The sequence below is a fragment of the Trichosurus vulpecula genome, chromosome 7, assembly GCF_011100635.1.
Source record: "Trichosurus vulpecula isolate mTriVul1 chromosome 7, mTriVul1.pri, whole genome shotgun sequence".
Taxonomy (NCBI): domain Eukaryota; kingdom Metazoa; phylum Chordata; class Mammalia; order Diprotodontia; family Phalangeridae; genus Trichosurus; species Trichosurus vulpecula.
In genome coordinates, this window is record NC_050579.1 from 202,894,060 (window position 1) to 202,910,059 (window position 16,000).

Sequence of the window (16,000 nt, forward strand, 5' to 3'; positions counted from 1 at the left end):
CTTTACTCTGCTTCAGGAATTACTTTAGGGAAAGTGAATGATCTTTTCTCCTTTCTTGGTAAAATATCCTGCTGGCTAACATCACAACAATTAACTCAATGGAAGTCTAACCCCCTCCACAGAGCACTCTCTCTTCTGGTAACTATCACTTTATATTAGAAATGGGGATGTCTCAGAACATGATTCTCCTATAGTATTCTAGGGATGGTTCTTATTAATGACCAGAGTTCCAATACCTTGGCCAAGTCAAATGCCACTTGCTAAATGGCAAAATAAGGACAAGATAATATAAACAAGTGGGAAAGTATAACAGGGACCACCCATCCAAGGTGTTTTCCTTGAAAATTTTCAACTCCTTCCTGCTATATTTATTCCAGTGGTGGGAGATTTTAATAACATAATCTCCTCTTGTGACTCTGACTATCTGGACTTCTCCACCATGTCCTTCTCACCCTCCCAAACAGAGAAGGTTATGATCATTTATGCAATGGAAATAGCAATGTGCAGAATATTCTCACAAAAGCGTATCAAAACACTTATTTTGTTCCAGGCAGTGTTCTAAGTGTGACAAATACAAATACAAGGAATGGAACAGGAGTGAGAGATGTATTGGAGTCAGATTATTGAATGAAGAGATGTAGGGCGAGGTATGCAGTGAGGGTGACTGATGATAGGTGTAACATCTGACTTCCAGACTAGACTCTTTAAGACCACAAACTGGAGTAAGAGGCAAAAAATTCCATGGTAAATGCTCTAATTTTTAAGACAGAAATGGAAAGAGGAAGCCAGGAATATTTAGCATTATCTGTGCCCATATTGTCATGGGCTAAAATGGATGAGAATGAATGAATGTTTAAGGAATAAAATTTGTTTTGTCCTATTTATGAATATGATATTTCTAACCTATTAGCAGTAAGAGATGTGCTTTGGCTGACTTTTCCTCTAATGGTGACAGATTTACATCAAGCCATTAATTCTCTCCTATTTCCATATGAAATAGGAATAGGAATGAATAGACTTGTATTTGCAAGTCAGCCAACCGATAGTGGTAAAAATTTCTACAACCATAAAAGAGATCAAAGGTAAAATAACCCAAAGAGAAATCATATCCATTTACGTTAATTTTTTAATTATACCCTAACCAACAGGGCATCCCTAGCCTATTAACCTATTAACCTGCCCCAGGCACACAGCTAATTTGTGGCAAAGCCAGACTAGAATTTAAATCAAGGGTTCCTAACCTTTTCTGTGTCATGGACCCCTTTAATATTCTGGTGAAATTCCTGGACTCTTCAAAATAGTGTTTTTTAAATCACTGTGGAAGGAATTATTAAATTTGTTTAGAAAGTTTAAAAAAAGGCACAATTTTCCCATCTAAGTTTATGATAAAATCTAGGCTTAGAGGCCCTGGCTTAGATGAAAACATATTCATAATCTTTTCTCTCTACATTTTGGGGATACAGTATATACACTGATCATTCAAGGAGGAGAGAATATTGATTACTGGGATGATCAAGAAAGGTTCAGGTAGTGACATCTGAATTCACCCCTGAAGGAAGAAAAGGATTTTGAAATCAATCAACTAATAAATATTTATTAAGCTCTATTAAGTGCCAAGTAGAGGTAAGGAGGGAGAATATTCTAGATACAGAGATATAGATTAGAAAGCCATGACAGTTGGCTTTTTGTTGTTATTGTTGAGTCATTTCAGTCACGTCTCACTCTGTGACCCTGTTTGGGATTTTATTGGCAAAGATACTGGAGTAGTTTGCCATTTCCTTCTCCAGCTCATTTTACAGATGAGGAAACTGAGGCAAACAGGGTCAAGTGACTTGTCCAGGGCTACACAGCTAGGAAGTATCTAAGGCTGGATTTGCACTCCTGAACAGGAGTCTTCCTGACTCCAGACCCAGCACTCTATCCACTGAGCCACCCAACTGTGACAGGAGGCTAGTGAGTAATATGTGTGTAAAGATAGATGGAAGCCATATTGCAAAAGGCTTGTTTTAGATATTCATTTTACATCTTAGAGGCTATAGTACACCATTACAGGTTTTTGATGAAAGGAGTGAGGCGGTCAGACTGTACTTGGTGGACATTAATCTGGTGACTGTATAGAGGGTGTATTGAAGAGGGAAGAGACAAGAAGGAGGAAGACCAATTAGGAGATGACTGGATTAGCCCAAGCAAGGGGCCACAGAAGCTTGAATCAAGAATAGAAAGAGGAGACAGGTTTGAAAGATGTTATAGAAGTATGACTAACAAGACCAGGCAAGTGATTAGCAACATCAGACTCTGCTTAACTTAACTTAACTTAACCCACATTATTTTTCTAAAGAGTTAACAAGAAGGAGGAAGGAGGAAGACCAATTAGGAGATGACTGGATTAGCCCAAGCAAGGGGCCACAGAAGCTTGAATCATGAATAGAAAGAGGAGACAGGTTTGAAAGATGTTATAGAAGTATGACTAACAAGACCAGGCAAGTGATTAGCAACATCAGACTCTGCTTAACTTAACTTAACTTAACCCACATTATTTTTCTAAAGAGTTAACTTACCAGAAGCACTATTTAGTTTTTACACTAAAACTCTACATTCCAGATGCTTCCCAAAGAGATGAATATGTAAAATAAGACCCTTGACTTCCCATCCCACAGTTTTCACTGAATGTCCTTCATGCCCAGAAGGCAGTCCCTTTTCACTTCTGCCTCTAGGAACCTCTGGTTTCTTTAAACATCCAACTCAAATGAAACCCTTCCTGATTCCCCTAGCTACTCATATCCTCACTTCACAAACTAGCCTGTATTCATTTTGCTTATATTATGTGTATATTTATATATGTTCTTGTTGTCTTGCCTTATTAGAAAGCTTCCTGAATATATGCATATATTTATGTGCGATATGACATATTTATATGGAACATGTAAATACATAGCTATACATTTATATTATATATCAATATGTGTATATACATGACATAACTATGTATATTTACATATATGAAATATGTAAATATATGTGTATTTACACACATTATTTGTGTGCATATAAGGTCTTATATATGTTCATGTTGTCTCCTGTCATTAGAAGGTGAGCCCCTTGAAGGTAGAAAATGTTTCGCTTGTGCCTGGCACATACTGAGTGTTTAATAAATGCTTAGGATTGGTTGGTGGGTTGGTTGATGATCTTTATCAACTCTTTTGGCCCTTTGTGTATATTTCCTTTATATTACCCGTTCCTTAAGTTAAGGGCAAGGACCCTGTCTTCATGCAATACATAGACTGTAGCATTTGTACTAAGTGTTTTAATAACGCCAAATTACTAGAGTTCATGGATTAACTCTGAAAAGAAACCTGGATGCATTTGTCCAGCCATGACTTCAAAAGTTTCAAAATCACTGTATTTTGCCATTATAATCCTGGCTACCTTACAAAGCTGAAATGATTTATCTTTCTGTTTACCACTGTTTGGTCTTGAACTTAAAAAAAATCATCCGTGCATTGTCAGTTATTTATATATTCCCTCTCAAAGTCACTGTCGAATTGTTTAGAAAAGAGAGGGAATATTGGATATACTTAAGAAAAGGTGAACTCAGATGCATTTGGGGCTTTTATTCCTCAAAACCTAAACATATTTTTTCAGAAAGCATCAGACTCTTGTTTATATTAAGAGAATGAGTCCCTGATTCCAATTTTTTCCCCACTTAACTCATTATATTGTTTTTCTAAAGAGTTTATATAACATACCAGAAGCAGTATTAGTTTTCTCACGCTCTACATTCCAGCCAAACTGGCCTACTTTCTGTGCCCCACAAACATTCCATTCCCTTTCTGTTTGACTTTGCACAGGACAACGCCCACCCTCAACCCCATACATGGCACGAACTCCTTCCTCAGCTACATCTCATAGTGTCCTTATCTCTCTTCAAAGCTCAGCTCAAGCGCTACTTCCTACATATGATCTTTCCTAATTTCCCCCAACTATTACTGCAATCTTCCCTCTCTCTCTCCCCACCCTTCCAAGCCACAGTACTTTGTATTTACTTATATATGTCTGTGTTGTGTCTCCCCTGCCCCCAAAAGACTGGAAGTTCTTTGAGGTCAGGGATGGTTTTGTTTCTGCTTTGTATCTCTAGTACCTAGCACTGTGTCTGGAACATAACAGTCACTTAAGAAATATTTATCGATGCAGTAATTAATGAGGTTTTCTTTTTCTTGGAACCAGTATAAACATACTTGGAAAACCAGGAGGAGGTTATATAAGGAGATATATGCATATCCAGTCCTAGCATATGATGAACCTGACTGATTGTCCCAGCTTAGGAGATTGGCATGCTTTGGAAAGGCTTTACCCTAATTGCATCAGGCTACAAGGCTATGATTGAAAGAAGCAACCATTACAGCAAGAAAAAAAATCATAGATATAGAGCCGAAAGGGATTTTAGAGGCCATATAGTTCCATATGCTTATCTGTAAAATGAGGGGCTTAGATTAGATGGTTTCTCAGTCTCCTGACAGAATGAAAGCGACTTGCCCAAGATCACACAGCTAGTTCACAGCAGGTTTAAGACTAAAACCCATGTCTCCTGAATCCCAGTTCATCTTCCCCTACTTTGCTCTTTCTAGGCTCTGATCTACAAAGCTGAGTGACTATTGTGTTGTTTCAATAGCATAATTTTCATGTGACCTTTTCCTGACACATAGGAGAGTCTCCAAAGGAAACCAGGTTTTCAAAGCAGAGATAGAATGCATAGATTTCCATTTCTTCAACTCATTCAGAAAGTTCACATTACAATTAAATGTGGCGAAAAATTGCCAACTTCAGGAGCTGACAATATCCATTTCGTGGTTAAGATGCAAATTGATATATGGGAACATGAAGGTCTTATTTATCTGAAGACTACCCAATGATGTAATTTCCCTCTTAAAAATGGAAATTGAATAACTGGAGTTTTTATTGATTTATAGAGGATGAAATCATACTTCTGCTTTGAAAGGGAGGAAGGAACCACTAACTTAAAAAAGCAAACTGTCTTCAATTGTATTACAGCCTTCTTGCCCACAGGCAGGAATTCAAGAATGAGTACGTCTTCATCCATTGCTGGAGTCATCCATTGGGGCATTCTTGAACATATCACTCACTGGACAGAAGAAAAAATGCCTAAATGGAAGGAACATATAACGCAGATACATTCTGGTGTTTCTCTCAAGGCCATTCTGACAGACACTTTTCCTTTTAATTTAGAATGAGTGAAGCAACAGCTTCCAAAGAAGGATGAAAGACTTTGCTGACTGATGTGTGTTTACAATAATCATTCATTCATCACCATTCCTCTTGGAAAACTGTACAGAGAAAGTGTCAAAAGAAGATGGAGAGGGTTTCTTTTTGTTGTTTGTTTATTTTTCCACACTCTAGCCAATGGAAAAATAGGACCAGGCAACAAAACAAAACCTCAGATGTGAAGGTTCTAAGCTGTGATATCAGAGTGTCAGGCAGATTTCTTTCCCTGCCTCCATTCTTCCCCCACCAACTTATCCCATCCTACAAACATTGTATTTCCCCACTTGAAACTTTGAAGGCCAGTTTACTGCACTGGGTCATAAATGGTATATAACTGGTACATAATATAATAATTAGAATTATTATAGATTCTTAAAGTGTATGCCCTGGATAACTTGCTGTAGATGCTGTAACTGCTACTCAGATAAGGGAGTCATAGGGTGAGCCAGTTTCTACAATCTATTTTCTGTAAAGAAACACATCCTTGGGATAAAAATGTCCAAAGGTATAGGGTGTACATGAAACACAATGCCCTCTTATAAACTTTATAGATTACTTAAGATAATTTTAGTGACTCCTGAAAGAACTCCATGGCTTCTAATAGAGAAGATCTTAAGTTTGAAAGCTTTGGGCTCACCATGGATCATGTTTGACTTTGGGGGCCACCCTGAAAAAGTCAACATCTCTTTGGGCTCCCTGTGCCCACGTAGTCTACATTGGGAAATTCCTAATATAGACTACATACAATCTTTATGAATTTATTGCTCAGTCATTTCTCAGTCATGTCTGACTCTTTGCAACTCCATTTGGGGTTTCGTTGGCAAAGATACTGTAGCAGTTTGCCATTTCCTTCTCGAGCTCATTTTAAAGATGTGGAACTGAGGCAAAGAAAGTTAAGTGACTTGCCCAAGGTCAGGCAGCTAGTAATTGTCTGAGGCTGGATTTGAACTCGGGAAGATGAGTCTTCCTGACTCCAGGCCCGATGTTCTATCTATTGCGCTACCTGGCTGCCCCTTAATTTTTATGAATAGTTTTCCAGAAATATGTTAACAGCAGTCCAGCTACTGTACATTGAAATTTCCTAATGTTTATTGAATAGTACATGATAAGCTTGATTTCACTTTACAGAAAATGCAGACAGCATAAAAAACAAACCAAAAACTCTTCAGAATCTGTAAGCAAATAGATACAAGCTCTGTGCACTCATGCATGCATGTGTGTGTGTGTGTGTGTGTGTGCACGTACAGGCACGTACACATTCGCAGTGGCCGATAAACAAGCAAAACATTTCAGACTCTCTGGCTGATTCCACCTTTTCCCCAGAGTCATAAAGTCCTTCTAATTCAGCGCCAACCTGTGGTTTTGACTACAGTCAAAGTTGTTGCCAATGGGTCAACCCACCGATATTCTTGTGAAATCCTCTCACTTGGGATCTTGTTCAATATCACCCTCAAGACTCATAATACCACACTTTGATTTGGATTTCCCCTGGAAGACAGACTCACTTTGAGACTGCTGAGTTAGCAGACTCCTTTCTGTTAGACCTATAATGACCAAGTAGCAAGGGGGATTGACAAGAGTCTGATCTTCTGTTCCTTAGTACCATGGCTCTTGCTGCTATCCTCCAGCTGTTGGGGCTGATATTTTTCTCTCCAAAAGGCACACTGCTCAGTCTAAACAGTGAGAAGTAGCCCCTGACCCAGGGGTTATTAAACATTTTGGGGTTATGGACTCATTTGACAGTCTGGCAAAACGTTATGAGCCCCCTTTTTGGAATAATGTTTTTAAATGTATAAAAGAGAATACATAGGATAATAAAGTTAACCAATAATATTGAAATAGTGCCAAAATCTATGTTAAAAAAGTTCACTGACCCCTGGCTACAAACACGTGTACTGACCTGAGAGAGAGACAGAGACAGAGAGAGAGAAAGGGAGAAAGAGAGAGACAGAGAGACAGAGAGAGAGAAAGGGAGAAAGAGAGAGACAGAGAGACAGAGAGAGAGACAGAGAGACAGAGAGACAGAGAGACAGAGAGACAGAGAGAGAGACAGAGAGACAGAGAGACAGAGAGAGAGACAGAGAGACAGAGAGACAGAGAGACAGAGAGAGAGACAGAGAGACAGAGAGAGAGACAGAGAGACAGAGAGAGAGACAGAGAGACAGAGAGAGAAAAGGAGGCAGAGAGAGAAAAGGAGGCAGAGAGAGAAAAGGAGGCAGAGAGAGAAAAGGAGGCAGAGAGAGAAAAGGAGGCAGAGAGAGAAAAGGAGGCAGAGAGAGAAAAGGAGGCAGAGAGAGAAAAGGAGGCAGAGAGAGAAAAGGAGGCAGAGAGAGAAAAGGAGGCAGAGAGAGAAAAGGAGGCAGAGAGAGAAAAGGAGGCAGAGAGAGAAAAGGAGGCAGAGAGAGAAAAGGAGGCAGAGAGAGAGACAGAGAGACAGAGAGAGTGAGAGAGAGAGAGAGAAAAGGAGGCAGAGAGAGAAAAGGAGGCAGAGAGAGAAAAGGAGGCAGAGAGAGAAAAGGAGGCAGAGAGAGAAAAGGAGGCAGAGAGAGAAAAGGAGGCAGAGAGAGAAAAGGAGGCAGAGAGAGAAAAGGAGGCAGAGAGAGAAAGGAGGCAGAGAGAGAAAAGGAGGCAGAGAGAGAAAAGGAGGCAGAGAGAGAAAAGGAGGCAGAGAGAGAAAAGGAGGCAGAGAGAGAAAAGGAGGCAGAGAGAGAAAAGGAGGCAGAGAGAGAAAAGGAGGCAGAGAGAGAAAAGGAGGCAGAGAGAGAAAAGGAGGCAGAGAGAGAAAAGGAGGCAGAGAGAGTGAGAGAGGGAGAGAGAAAGGGAGAGGGAGAGAGAGAAAAGGTTAGAGAGAGCTACTAGAAGACTGTTGAGCTAACAAGAAGAGCTAAAATATACAGAATGTTCCAAGTGTTAATGCAGTTTTAAACTATTAAAGCTTAAACCGCACTAAGACTTTTGGGACATGATAGATAGGTACACAGATACATAGATAGATACATAGAAAGATACATAGACAGATACGTAGATACATAGTTTAGAGCGATCCGTCTCCGGGAGCCTCTGCGAGTGCAGCCCCCGCCATGTCAGCCCACCTGCAGTGGATGGTCCTTCACAAACGCTCCAGCTTTCTCATCAAGCGCAACAAGCAGGCGTACAGCACCGAGCCCAACAACCTCAAGGCCCCAGACTCATTCCGCCACAACGGGCTGATCCACCGGAAGATTGTAGGCATCGAGCCGGCAGCCTACAGCAAGGGCATAGTGGTGATGCTGAAGCGGAGGGAAGGTCAGAGGAAGCCTGCCACTCCCTACCTGAGGACCACAAACAACAAAAATGCCCGGGCCACATTCAACAGCACCTGGCACATCCTCCACAAGAATAAATACCGGAAAGATCACTGCATGGCCGCTTTGATGGCCAGTGCCATCCTTCGAAGCCAGAAGCCAGTGGTGGTGAAGAAGTGAACCTGCCCACTCAAGAGCACCTAAGGTGCCAGGTCTGCTTTTGGCTAATAAAGTCAGACTGCCTAAACTATAAAAAGAAAAAAAAAGAGTGATATGGATATAGATATTGCTATTTTGGTGGTGATGGGGGGGATCAATTTTAAGTCATTTGTCAAGTATTTATTAAATATTTAATATGTTCCAGGCACTATGCTAAGCATTTGGAATTTTTAAAAAATGGCAAAAATAGGCCCTACCTTCAAGGAGCTCACATCCTAATGGGACAAACAGCATGTAAAGAACCAGGTATGTACAAGATATATACAAAATAGATGAAAGATAAAGACCTTCTGTAGAAGGTAGAATCTGAGCTAAATCTTGAAGGAAGCCAAGAAAGCTAATACCCAGAGGTGAGGGAGCAGAACATTCCAGAAGTGGGGGCAGCCAATGAAAAGGAATGGATATGGGAGACAAAGGATCCTATTATAGGAAATGCAAATTGGCTGCTGTTGCTGGATTGCAGAGTTATATGTAGGAGTATAAAGTGTAAGAAGACTATAAAGAGCATTAAATGCCAAACAGGAGTTTATATTTGATCCTAGAGATAACAGGGAAGCTCAGGAGTCAATCAGGCAGATGATAGATTTGAGAGAGGAGACACTTGAAGCAGAGACTAATTTCAAAGCTAATGCCATAGTCCAGGCAGTAAACCAAGGTTGTGCTATTACAGAAGGGGACGTATATGAGAAATATTGTGAAATAAAAATACAAAATAGAGAGATGATAAAAAGATAAGAGATAAAATTTACTACTAGCAAAGGTTCAAATACTTTTATCTTGACCCTACATACAAACCATAGGAAATCAGTCCTCAGTCTTTCTTAACTACCATCTATCTTCCTTCAGCCACATACCATCCTTCATGTTAGCTCAGTTCTAGCTATCTGATGGATAGGTCTGGCAAGGTGTTTTATGTGTTTTCTGCCTATTTTTATGTTAATAATCTGAGCATTATTGGACAAAGTTATCTCTGCTGTTTCATCTTTAAATAAATTTTACATGGTTTTAGTATGTATACAGGAAGTTCCTCATTACAGAAAGGTCATTTTTGTTGTTTAGTCATTTTTCAGTCATATCTGACCCTTCATGACCCCATTGGGGGTTCTCTTGGCAAAGATATTGGAGTGGTTTTCCATTTCCTTCTCCAGTTTATTTTACAGATGAGGAAACTGAAGCAAACAGGGTTAAGTGACTTGTCCAAGGTCACACAGCTAATGAGTATTTGAGACCTGATTTGAACTCAGCTTTTCTTGACTCCAGGAATCTGTTTCACCAATCCTCTACTCTGAGTGAGAAAATAACGAGCCCAGGACAGGTACTTTTCTCCCTACAGTCCGTTCCCTGCTCCCACATCCCACTTAGTCTTTCTCTTGGGATTCTTTACCTTAGAAACCCAGTTGCCAAAGTATGCCCAGCATAGCCCTGAGGTGGCACAGTAAACTGGTGGGGCACATCTGGCTATTTTATATTTTCAAAGGGAAAACAGCATTGTCAGATACCTCCCCAAACCACAAGCTCAAGGTAGTTCATAATTTCAACATTTAATCATGCTATATTCCTTTCAGTGACATTCGTGAAAATTTAAGATACATTTTTGTTTACTTATCATTTTGATGCTGCTATTTACTTTTCAAATTTCCTCATTGGTCATGATATATCTTTGCAAAGACGGGTTTGGAGTGGCTGTGATAAAAAGCAAGTACCAAATGAAAATCAGTATGGAAGAGGAAATTTGGGTGGCAGTTTATGGAGTCATGCAGCCCTCAACTGGCACAAACATCCCATTAGTAATTGTGATTATTTTTAAATGAAATAAAAACATCATTTTTCTTTCAATTTATATGTATTAGTTTTTCAAACAGCTACTAAGTTGTGAGGACATAAATACTTAAGTTGTTTGGACCTAACTACTTAATAAATGTTTGTATTTCTTTTGGCCTTTGGCACTGTGGAAAAAAAAAATCACGGAGATACTAAGGGTGCCATGAATGAAGAAAGTTTAAGAACCTCTGGCTTAGACCCATTGTCCATAAAAATAGAACCCTCCCAACTTGACTACTAATTTTTCAAAGCCTCCCAGGCTTCCAGACAGGAACAATTCTTTTATTTAACTTTTTCTAATTTATTATTTAGTTATTTGTTTTTAACATTCTTTTCTTTTTAAATTGGGTTTCAAATTCTCTCCCTCCCTCTCCAAGCCACCCTTACCCACTTAGAAGGCAAGCAAAATGATATCGAGTATACCTGTGAAATCATGCAAGACTTAATTCCATATTAGCGATATTCTAAGTAAGTAAGTAAGAAAATCATACTTCAATTTGCACTCAAAGATTATCAGCTCTCTCTCTGGAGGTGGTTAGCATTTTTTCATCAGGAGTCCTTTGGAATTGTCTTTGATTATTGTATTGATTAGAGTAGCCAAGACTCTGGGCCCTTTTTTGGCCCAACCCAAGCTGCAAATCCTTGGTCAAGCCAAGCTGAACAATGAACTCTGTCCTAATGGATACAGGAACCTTCTTTGGCTGCATAGCCACCTTCTCTTGTCTTAGGGTGCTGTGTCATGGAATATACTCCTATTCAGGTAGTAGGTTTTATATATGCAAGGAAGATTCTATAATAGGTAAGAACAATGTCTGGGATATGTAGTACAAGAAATGGACGTAATTTCTCTTTGTCTTTCTGAATTCTCTGTCTCTCTCTCTCTCTCTCTCTCTCTCTCTCTCACACACACACACACACACACACACACACAGTCTGTCTGTCTGTCTGTCTCTGTCTTTCACTCTGTCCCTTTCTGGGTGTCTCTGTCTCTATCTCACCCTGCTTCTCAATCTTTCCATGTCCTCTCTCTCTGTCTATCTCATGAACACTTGCACATACACATACATACATACATTAGTAATCAGCAAACAGGTTCTTCTGAACAAACCTTGCTATCTAACAAAGTACTTAGGTTCTTCCAATAACTAAACCACTTTAGGATAGGAACTTACTTTGTAACAGATTGTGTTCCAGGGAGTTTCCCAGCCAAGAAAACAAAGGCTACTGTCCCCTAGAAAAGTTGTTTTTTAATAGGATCAAAGATTTATAACCTGAAAGTACCTTAGAAATCATTAAGTGCAGTTCCCTCATTTTACAAAAGAGGAGGCTGAATCAAAGACTAGATCGATTTGCCCAAGGCTATACAAGAAGTCCAGATAGAGCACTGGGCCTGGAGTCAGGAAGACCTGAGTTCAAATCTAGCCTCAGACACATAGTAGTTGTGTGACCAAGGGCAAGTCACTTAACCCTGTTTGCCTCAGGAAATGGAAAAGCACTCCAGTATCTCTGCCAAGAAAACCCTGAGGACATAGTCAGAGTCAGACACAACTGAACGGCAGAACAACAAAAAATTCTAACTTAGATCTCATCTGACACTAAATACTGCCATTGTGCCACTGAACCTGTGTTAAATTTATTTCCATCAATACTAAAATATAGGTAAGATGCTGAATATGTGCACGTGTGTGTGTGTGTGTGTGTGTGTGTATAAACATGAGACTTCTTCATCGGACAAATGTTCCATAGGTAACAACACATCTTTCATTAGCTTCAAACATCAAAAGTTGTCTCTAATCTCAACCAATAAAAAGAAAGACCTAGTGGAAACAGCACTGACACAAATGATAAGACTCAGGTTCAAATGCTATTTCAAAAGGAGGCAGTGTGCTCTGGGGGAAAGGGTACTGACTCTGAAGGCAGAATATTCGCATTCAAATTTCACCTTCATACATGGAAAGTCCCTTTACCTGAGATCTCTTCTACCTCTAAATCTATGATCCTTATAAGCATAAGAGTTTCAAGAATATAAGAAATCCTACTTTTGAGCTTCCTTAGATGACCGGACCATGCCCTGGAGCCTCCCCACAACATAGTTTTTCTAACACAATTTGGATTGAAGTGGGGTCATTTTTCTTGATTATTATTCCGTAGTTTTTGTTCTTAATCGCCCTTTAGCTCTAGCTCCTAACTCACACAATATATCGGAACCCCACCATCTTCTGTCATATGGGTATATGTATTAGGAGGGCAGAGTTTATAATCTCAAAGAGGATCATAAACATGTCTGAAAGGTTCGGAACCGCCGGATATAAGAAACTCTCAAAGTAGAAGGCAGAAGAATCAAAACATATATTTAGGCTCCACAGTAACCAACCCATGAACCAGCAACCCCATTTTGATATATTGATCAAAAGCTTCCAAGCCCAATAAGTACGCCTTGAAAGAGTAACCAGGAGGCTACAGAGAAGCATGATTGCGTAAAGCAAAATCATGCTTCCCCCTCTATAGTAAAAAGATTACCCACTGGCCTGAAGTCTTTGTTCAGCTTCCTCCCGTAGGTCAGCTCTGCTACTGGCAGCTGCGGCTGCGGCTGTAGCAGCCTCTAGCTCTAACGGGAGCTGCTTTTAACCATCCAGCTTCTGCGGGGGTGTAAGGTACGCCAGGGAAAGCACAGGTTCTTTCAATCTGCTTAAGCAAGGTGAAGGGGTTGACCGGGAAAGCACAGGTTCTTTCCATCAGCTTAAGCAAGGGAAGCAAGGTGAAGCGGCCGACAAGCTTACTCCAGTCCAACATACAAACAGCATTCAGTTCAGAGCAAAAAGCCAAACTAGTCAAGGGCACTTGTTGACTAAGTGCTAAAAAGCCAAACTAGTCAAGGGCACTTGTTGACTAAGTGCTAAGGAGCCCATTTTTGGTTGCCAATACAGTATAATAATATGCACCCCCCACACACACTCTAGCAAAGCAAGTACTTTTCAGGACTTAAAGTCCTCTATAAATTTGAGTTGTTATTACTAATGAAGTGAGATACCATGAGACATTCTCTATTTCAATCTTGCAACATCGAGTAAACTAGAAGATTCAGAGCCTATATTTCATAGTGGATAAATTACTGAATTTGGGTTCATTTCTCACCTCTCACTGAGTGTGTAACCTAAGTCACTTAAGTGCTATGAACCTCAGTTTTCTCATTTTTAAAATTAAGTTGGGACAGTAAGGTGGTTTTTTGGTTTTGTTTGTTTGTTTATAGAATGCTAGGCCTGGAGTCAGGAGGACCAGAGTTCAAATCCAGTCTCAGACACTTACTAGCTGTGTGACCCTGGGCAAGTCACTTAATCCTGATTGCCTCTCCAAAAATAATAATAATAATAAAATAAAATTAGATTAATAATGCCTATATGCTTACCTCACAGGATTTTTCTGAGGACCAAAAGAGATATTGTATGTAAAGCCCTTTGCAAACATTAAAGAATTGCAGGAATGCCAGTTACTGTTATCATTTTTACTCCTTAGTTTTTATTCTTTGTATAGCTGTGCTTGCTTCAGAAACTTCCAGGGTTTTCTTTTTGCTTTTGTTTGTTTGTTTGTTTGTTTGTTTTTATGGGGACTTACATGAAAGTAAAGGCTTTTCCATTTCTAAACAAATACAACAAGGTTACCCAAAATATAAATAAAGGGGGGAGGGGAGATTAGTGTTTCCTTTCGCCTGTTTGTACATACTTCATGCTTACTTATCTGAAACCATGGAGCATAAGCTCCATGAATGCAAAGACTTGTTTCATTTTTTTCCTTTGTCTTCCCAGTTCCTAGCTCAGTGCCCTGTGCATAGTAAGCCTTCAATAAATTCTTACCATAGTCAATCGCTAACAGTTGGTAGATATCGTGCTTTGACTCAAAATAGAACATTCCAAATGATGTCATAAAAACTCAGATACATTAGATAGCAAAATATCTAGTCCAGGGGTAGGTAACCTATAGCCTCGAGGCCACATGTGGCCTTGGGTGTGGCCTTTTGACTGAGTCCAAGTTTCACAGAACAAATCCTTTTATTAAGGGGATTTGTTCTGTGAAGTTTGGATTCAGTCGAAGGGCTGCATTTGAGGACCTAGAGAGCCACATGTGGCCTCCAGGCCACAGGTTCCCCAAGCTTGGCCTAGTCAATTTATTTAGTCTATACAATGTGGATAAACTGGTTAGAATATTTTGCCCTTTCTCTTACAATGATCTAATTTAAGAGATATTTTAGCACTATGTAGATAGAAGCAGTCTAGGAACAATTCATTACCAATGATCATATTTAGTATTTGGGAATAGGGAATAAGCATTTATATACCACCTCCTATGTGCCACCTACTATGTTTTAAGCACTTCTAAAAAATATTATCTCATTTGATCATTTCTCAAAACATCACCAGCTATGGCCAGAATCCTAAATGCTCACCATATCAACAATAGAAAGAGGACTGGATATGGAATTAGAAGATCTGGGTAAAAATCCAAAAATCCCAGTTTGTCCATTCAATATCTGTCTGACCTTATAGTTCTAGGACACTATTTCTTCATCTAGAAAACAAGGAAATTAGACTACACAACCCCTAAGATTCTTTCTAGCTCCAAATATGGGATCCTATGATTTCCATTGATATTCTTGGTTGGTGGAAGAGGGTTGAAGATTAAGAAGGAGTTTGGTGGTGGAAAAAGAGACATTGTGTCAACTCTAAAGTTCTGCCATTGTTCAGTCATTTCAGTCATTTCCAACCCTTTGTGACCCCATCTGGGTTTTTTTTGGCAAAGATACTGGAGTGGTTTGCCATTTCCTTCTCCAGTTCATTTTACAGATGAGGAAACTGGGGCCAAAAGGGTTAAGTGATTTGCCCAGGGTTGCACGGCTAGTAAGTGTCTGAGACCAGATTTGCACTTAGGTTTTCCTGACTCCAGGCCTAGCACTCTATCCACTGTGCCACCTACCTGCCCTCCCTTAAAACAAACAAACAAACAAAAAAGTGGGCATGGCCCAGGAAATGAACCCAGGCCTCCCACACGGCAGGCAAAAATTCTGCCACTGAACCACCCATGCCAGACATAGTACTCCAGAGTACTGTGTGTATAAGTCCACCTGTCTCATCCTGAAACAAACCAGTTCTTTACTTTAAAATTTGTAGATTACTTCTTCACTTGAGTGTACCATAGTCACCTTAAACTCAAATGTCCCAAATTGAATTCATCATTTTGTTCTATAAATTGATTCCCTGTTTCAACAATCTTGCTGGCAGCTGTTGTGGGTGTGTAAAACCAACAACAACCAGCACACAGAATGCTGCAAGCCCAGGTTCTTTTGATCTGCTTTACTAAGGAAAGCAACGTTAAGGGGTTAACAATCTTACTTTAATCCAACA

The 16,000-nt window shown here is 39.8% G+C and overlaps 1 protein-coding gene across 2 annotated transcripts; it reads left to right on the forward strand.

The window, feature by feature from the left end:
- The first annotated feature begins 8,360 nt into the window (after positions 1-8,360).
- LOC118858402 (60S ribosomal protein L28-like) lies at positions 8,361-15,629 on the forward strand. Of its 2 annotated transcripts, XM_036768902.1 has the most exons (2): positions 8,361-8,740; positions 15,623-15,629. In XM_036768902.1, the coding sequence occupies exons 1-2, from the start codon at positions 8,361-8,363 to the stop codon at positions 15,627-15,629; spliced, it is 387 nt and encodes a 128-aa protein (XP_036624797.1). The 2 variants fall into 2 exon arrangements, with proteins under 2 accessions (XP_036624797.1, XP_036624798.1); XM_036768903.1 differs by lacking the exon at positions 15,623-15,629 and having other exon boundaries at positions 8,361-8,744.
- Positions 15,630-16,000: the final 371 nt, after the last annotated feature.

Bases quoted from the DNA above. Each gene is read 5' to 3' on its own strand.
- LOC118858402 (XM_036768902.1), top strand. From the start codon at position 8,361: ATGTCAGCCCACCTGCAGTGGATGGTCCTTCACAAACGCTCCAGCTTT.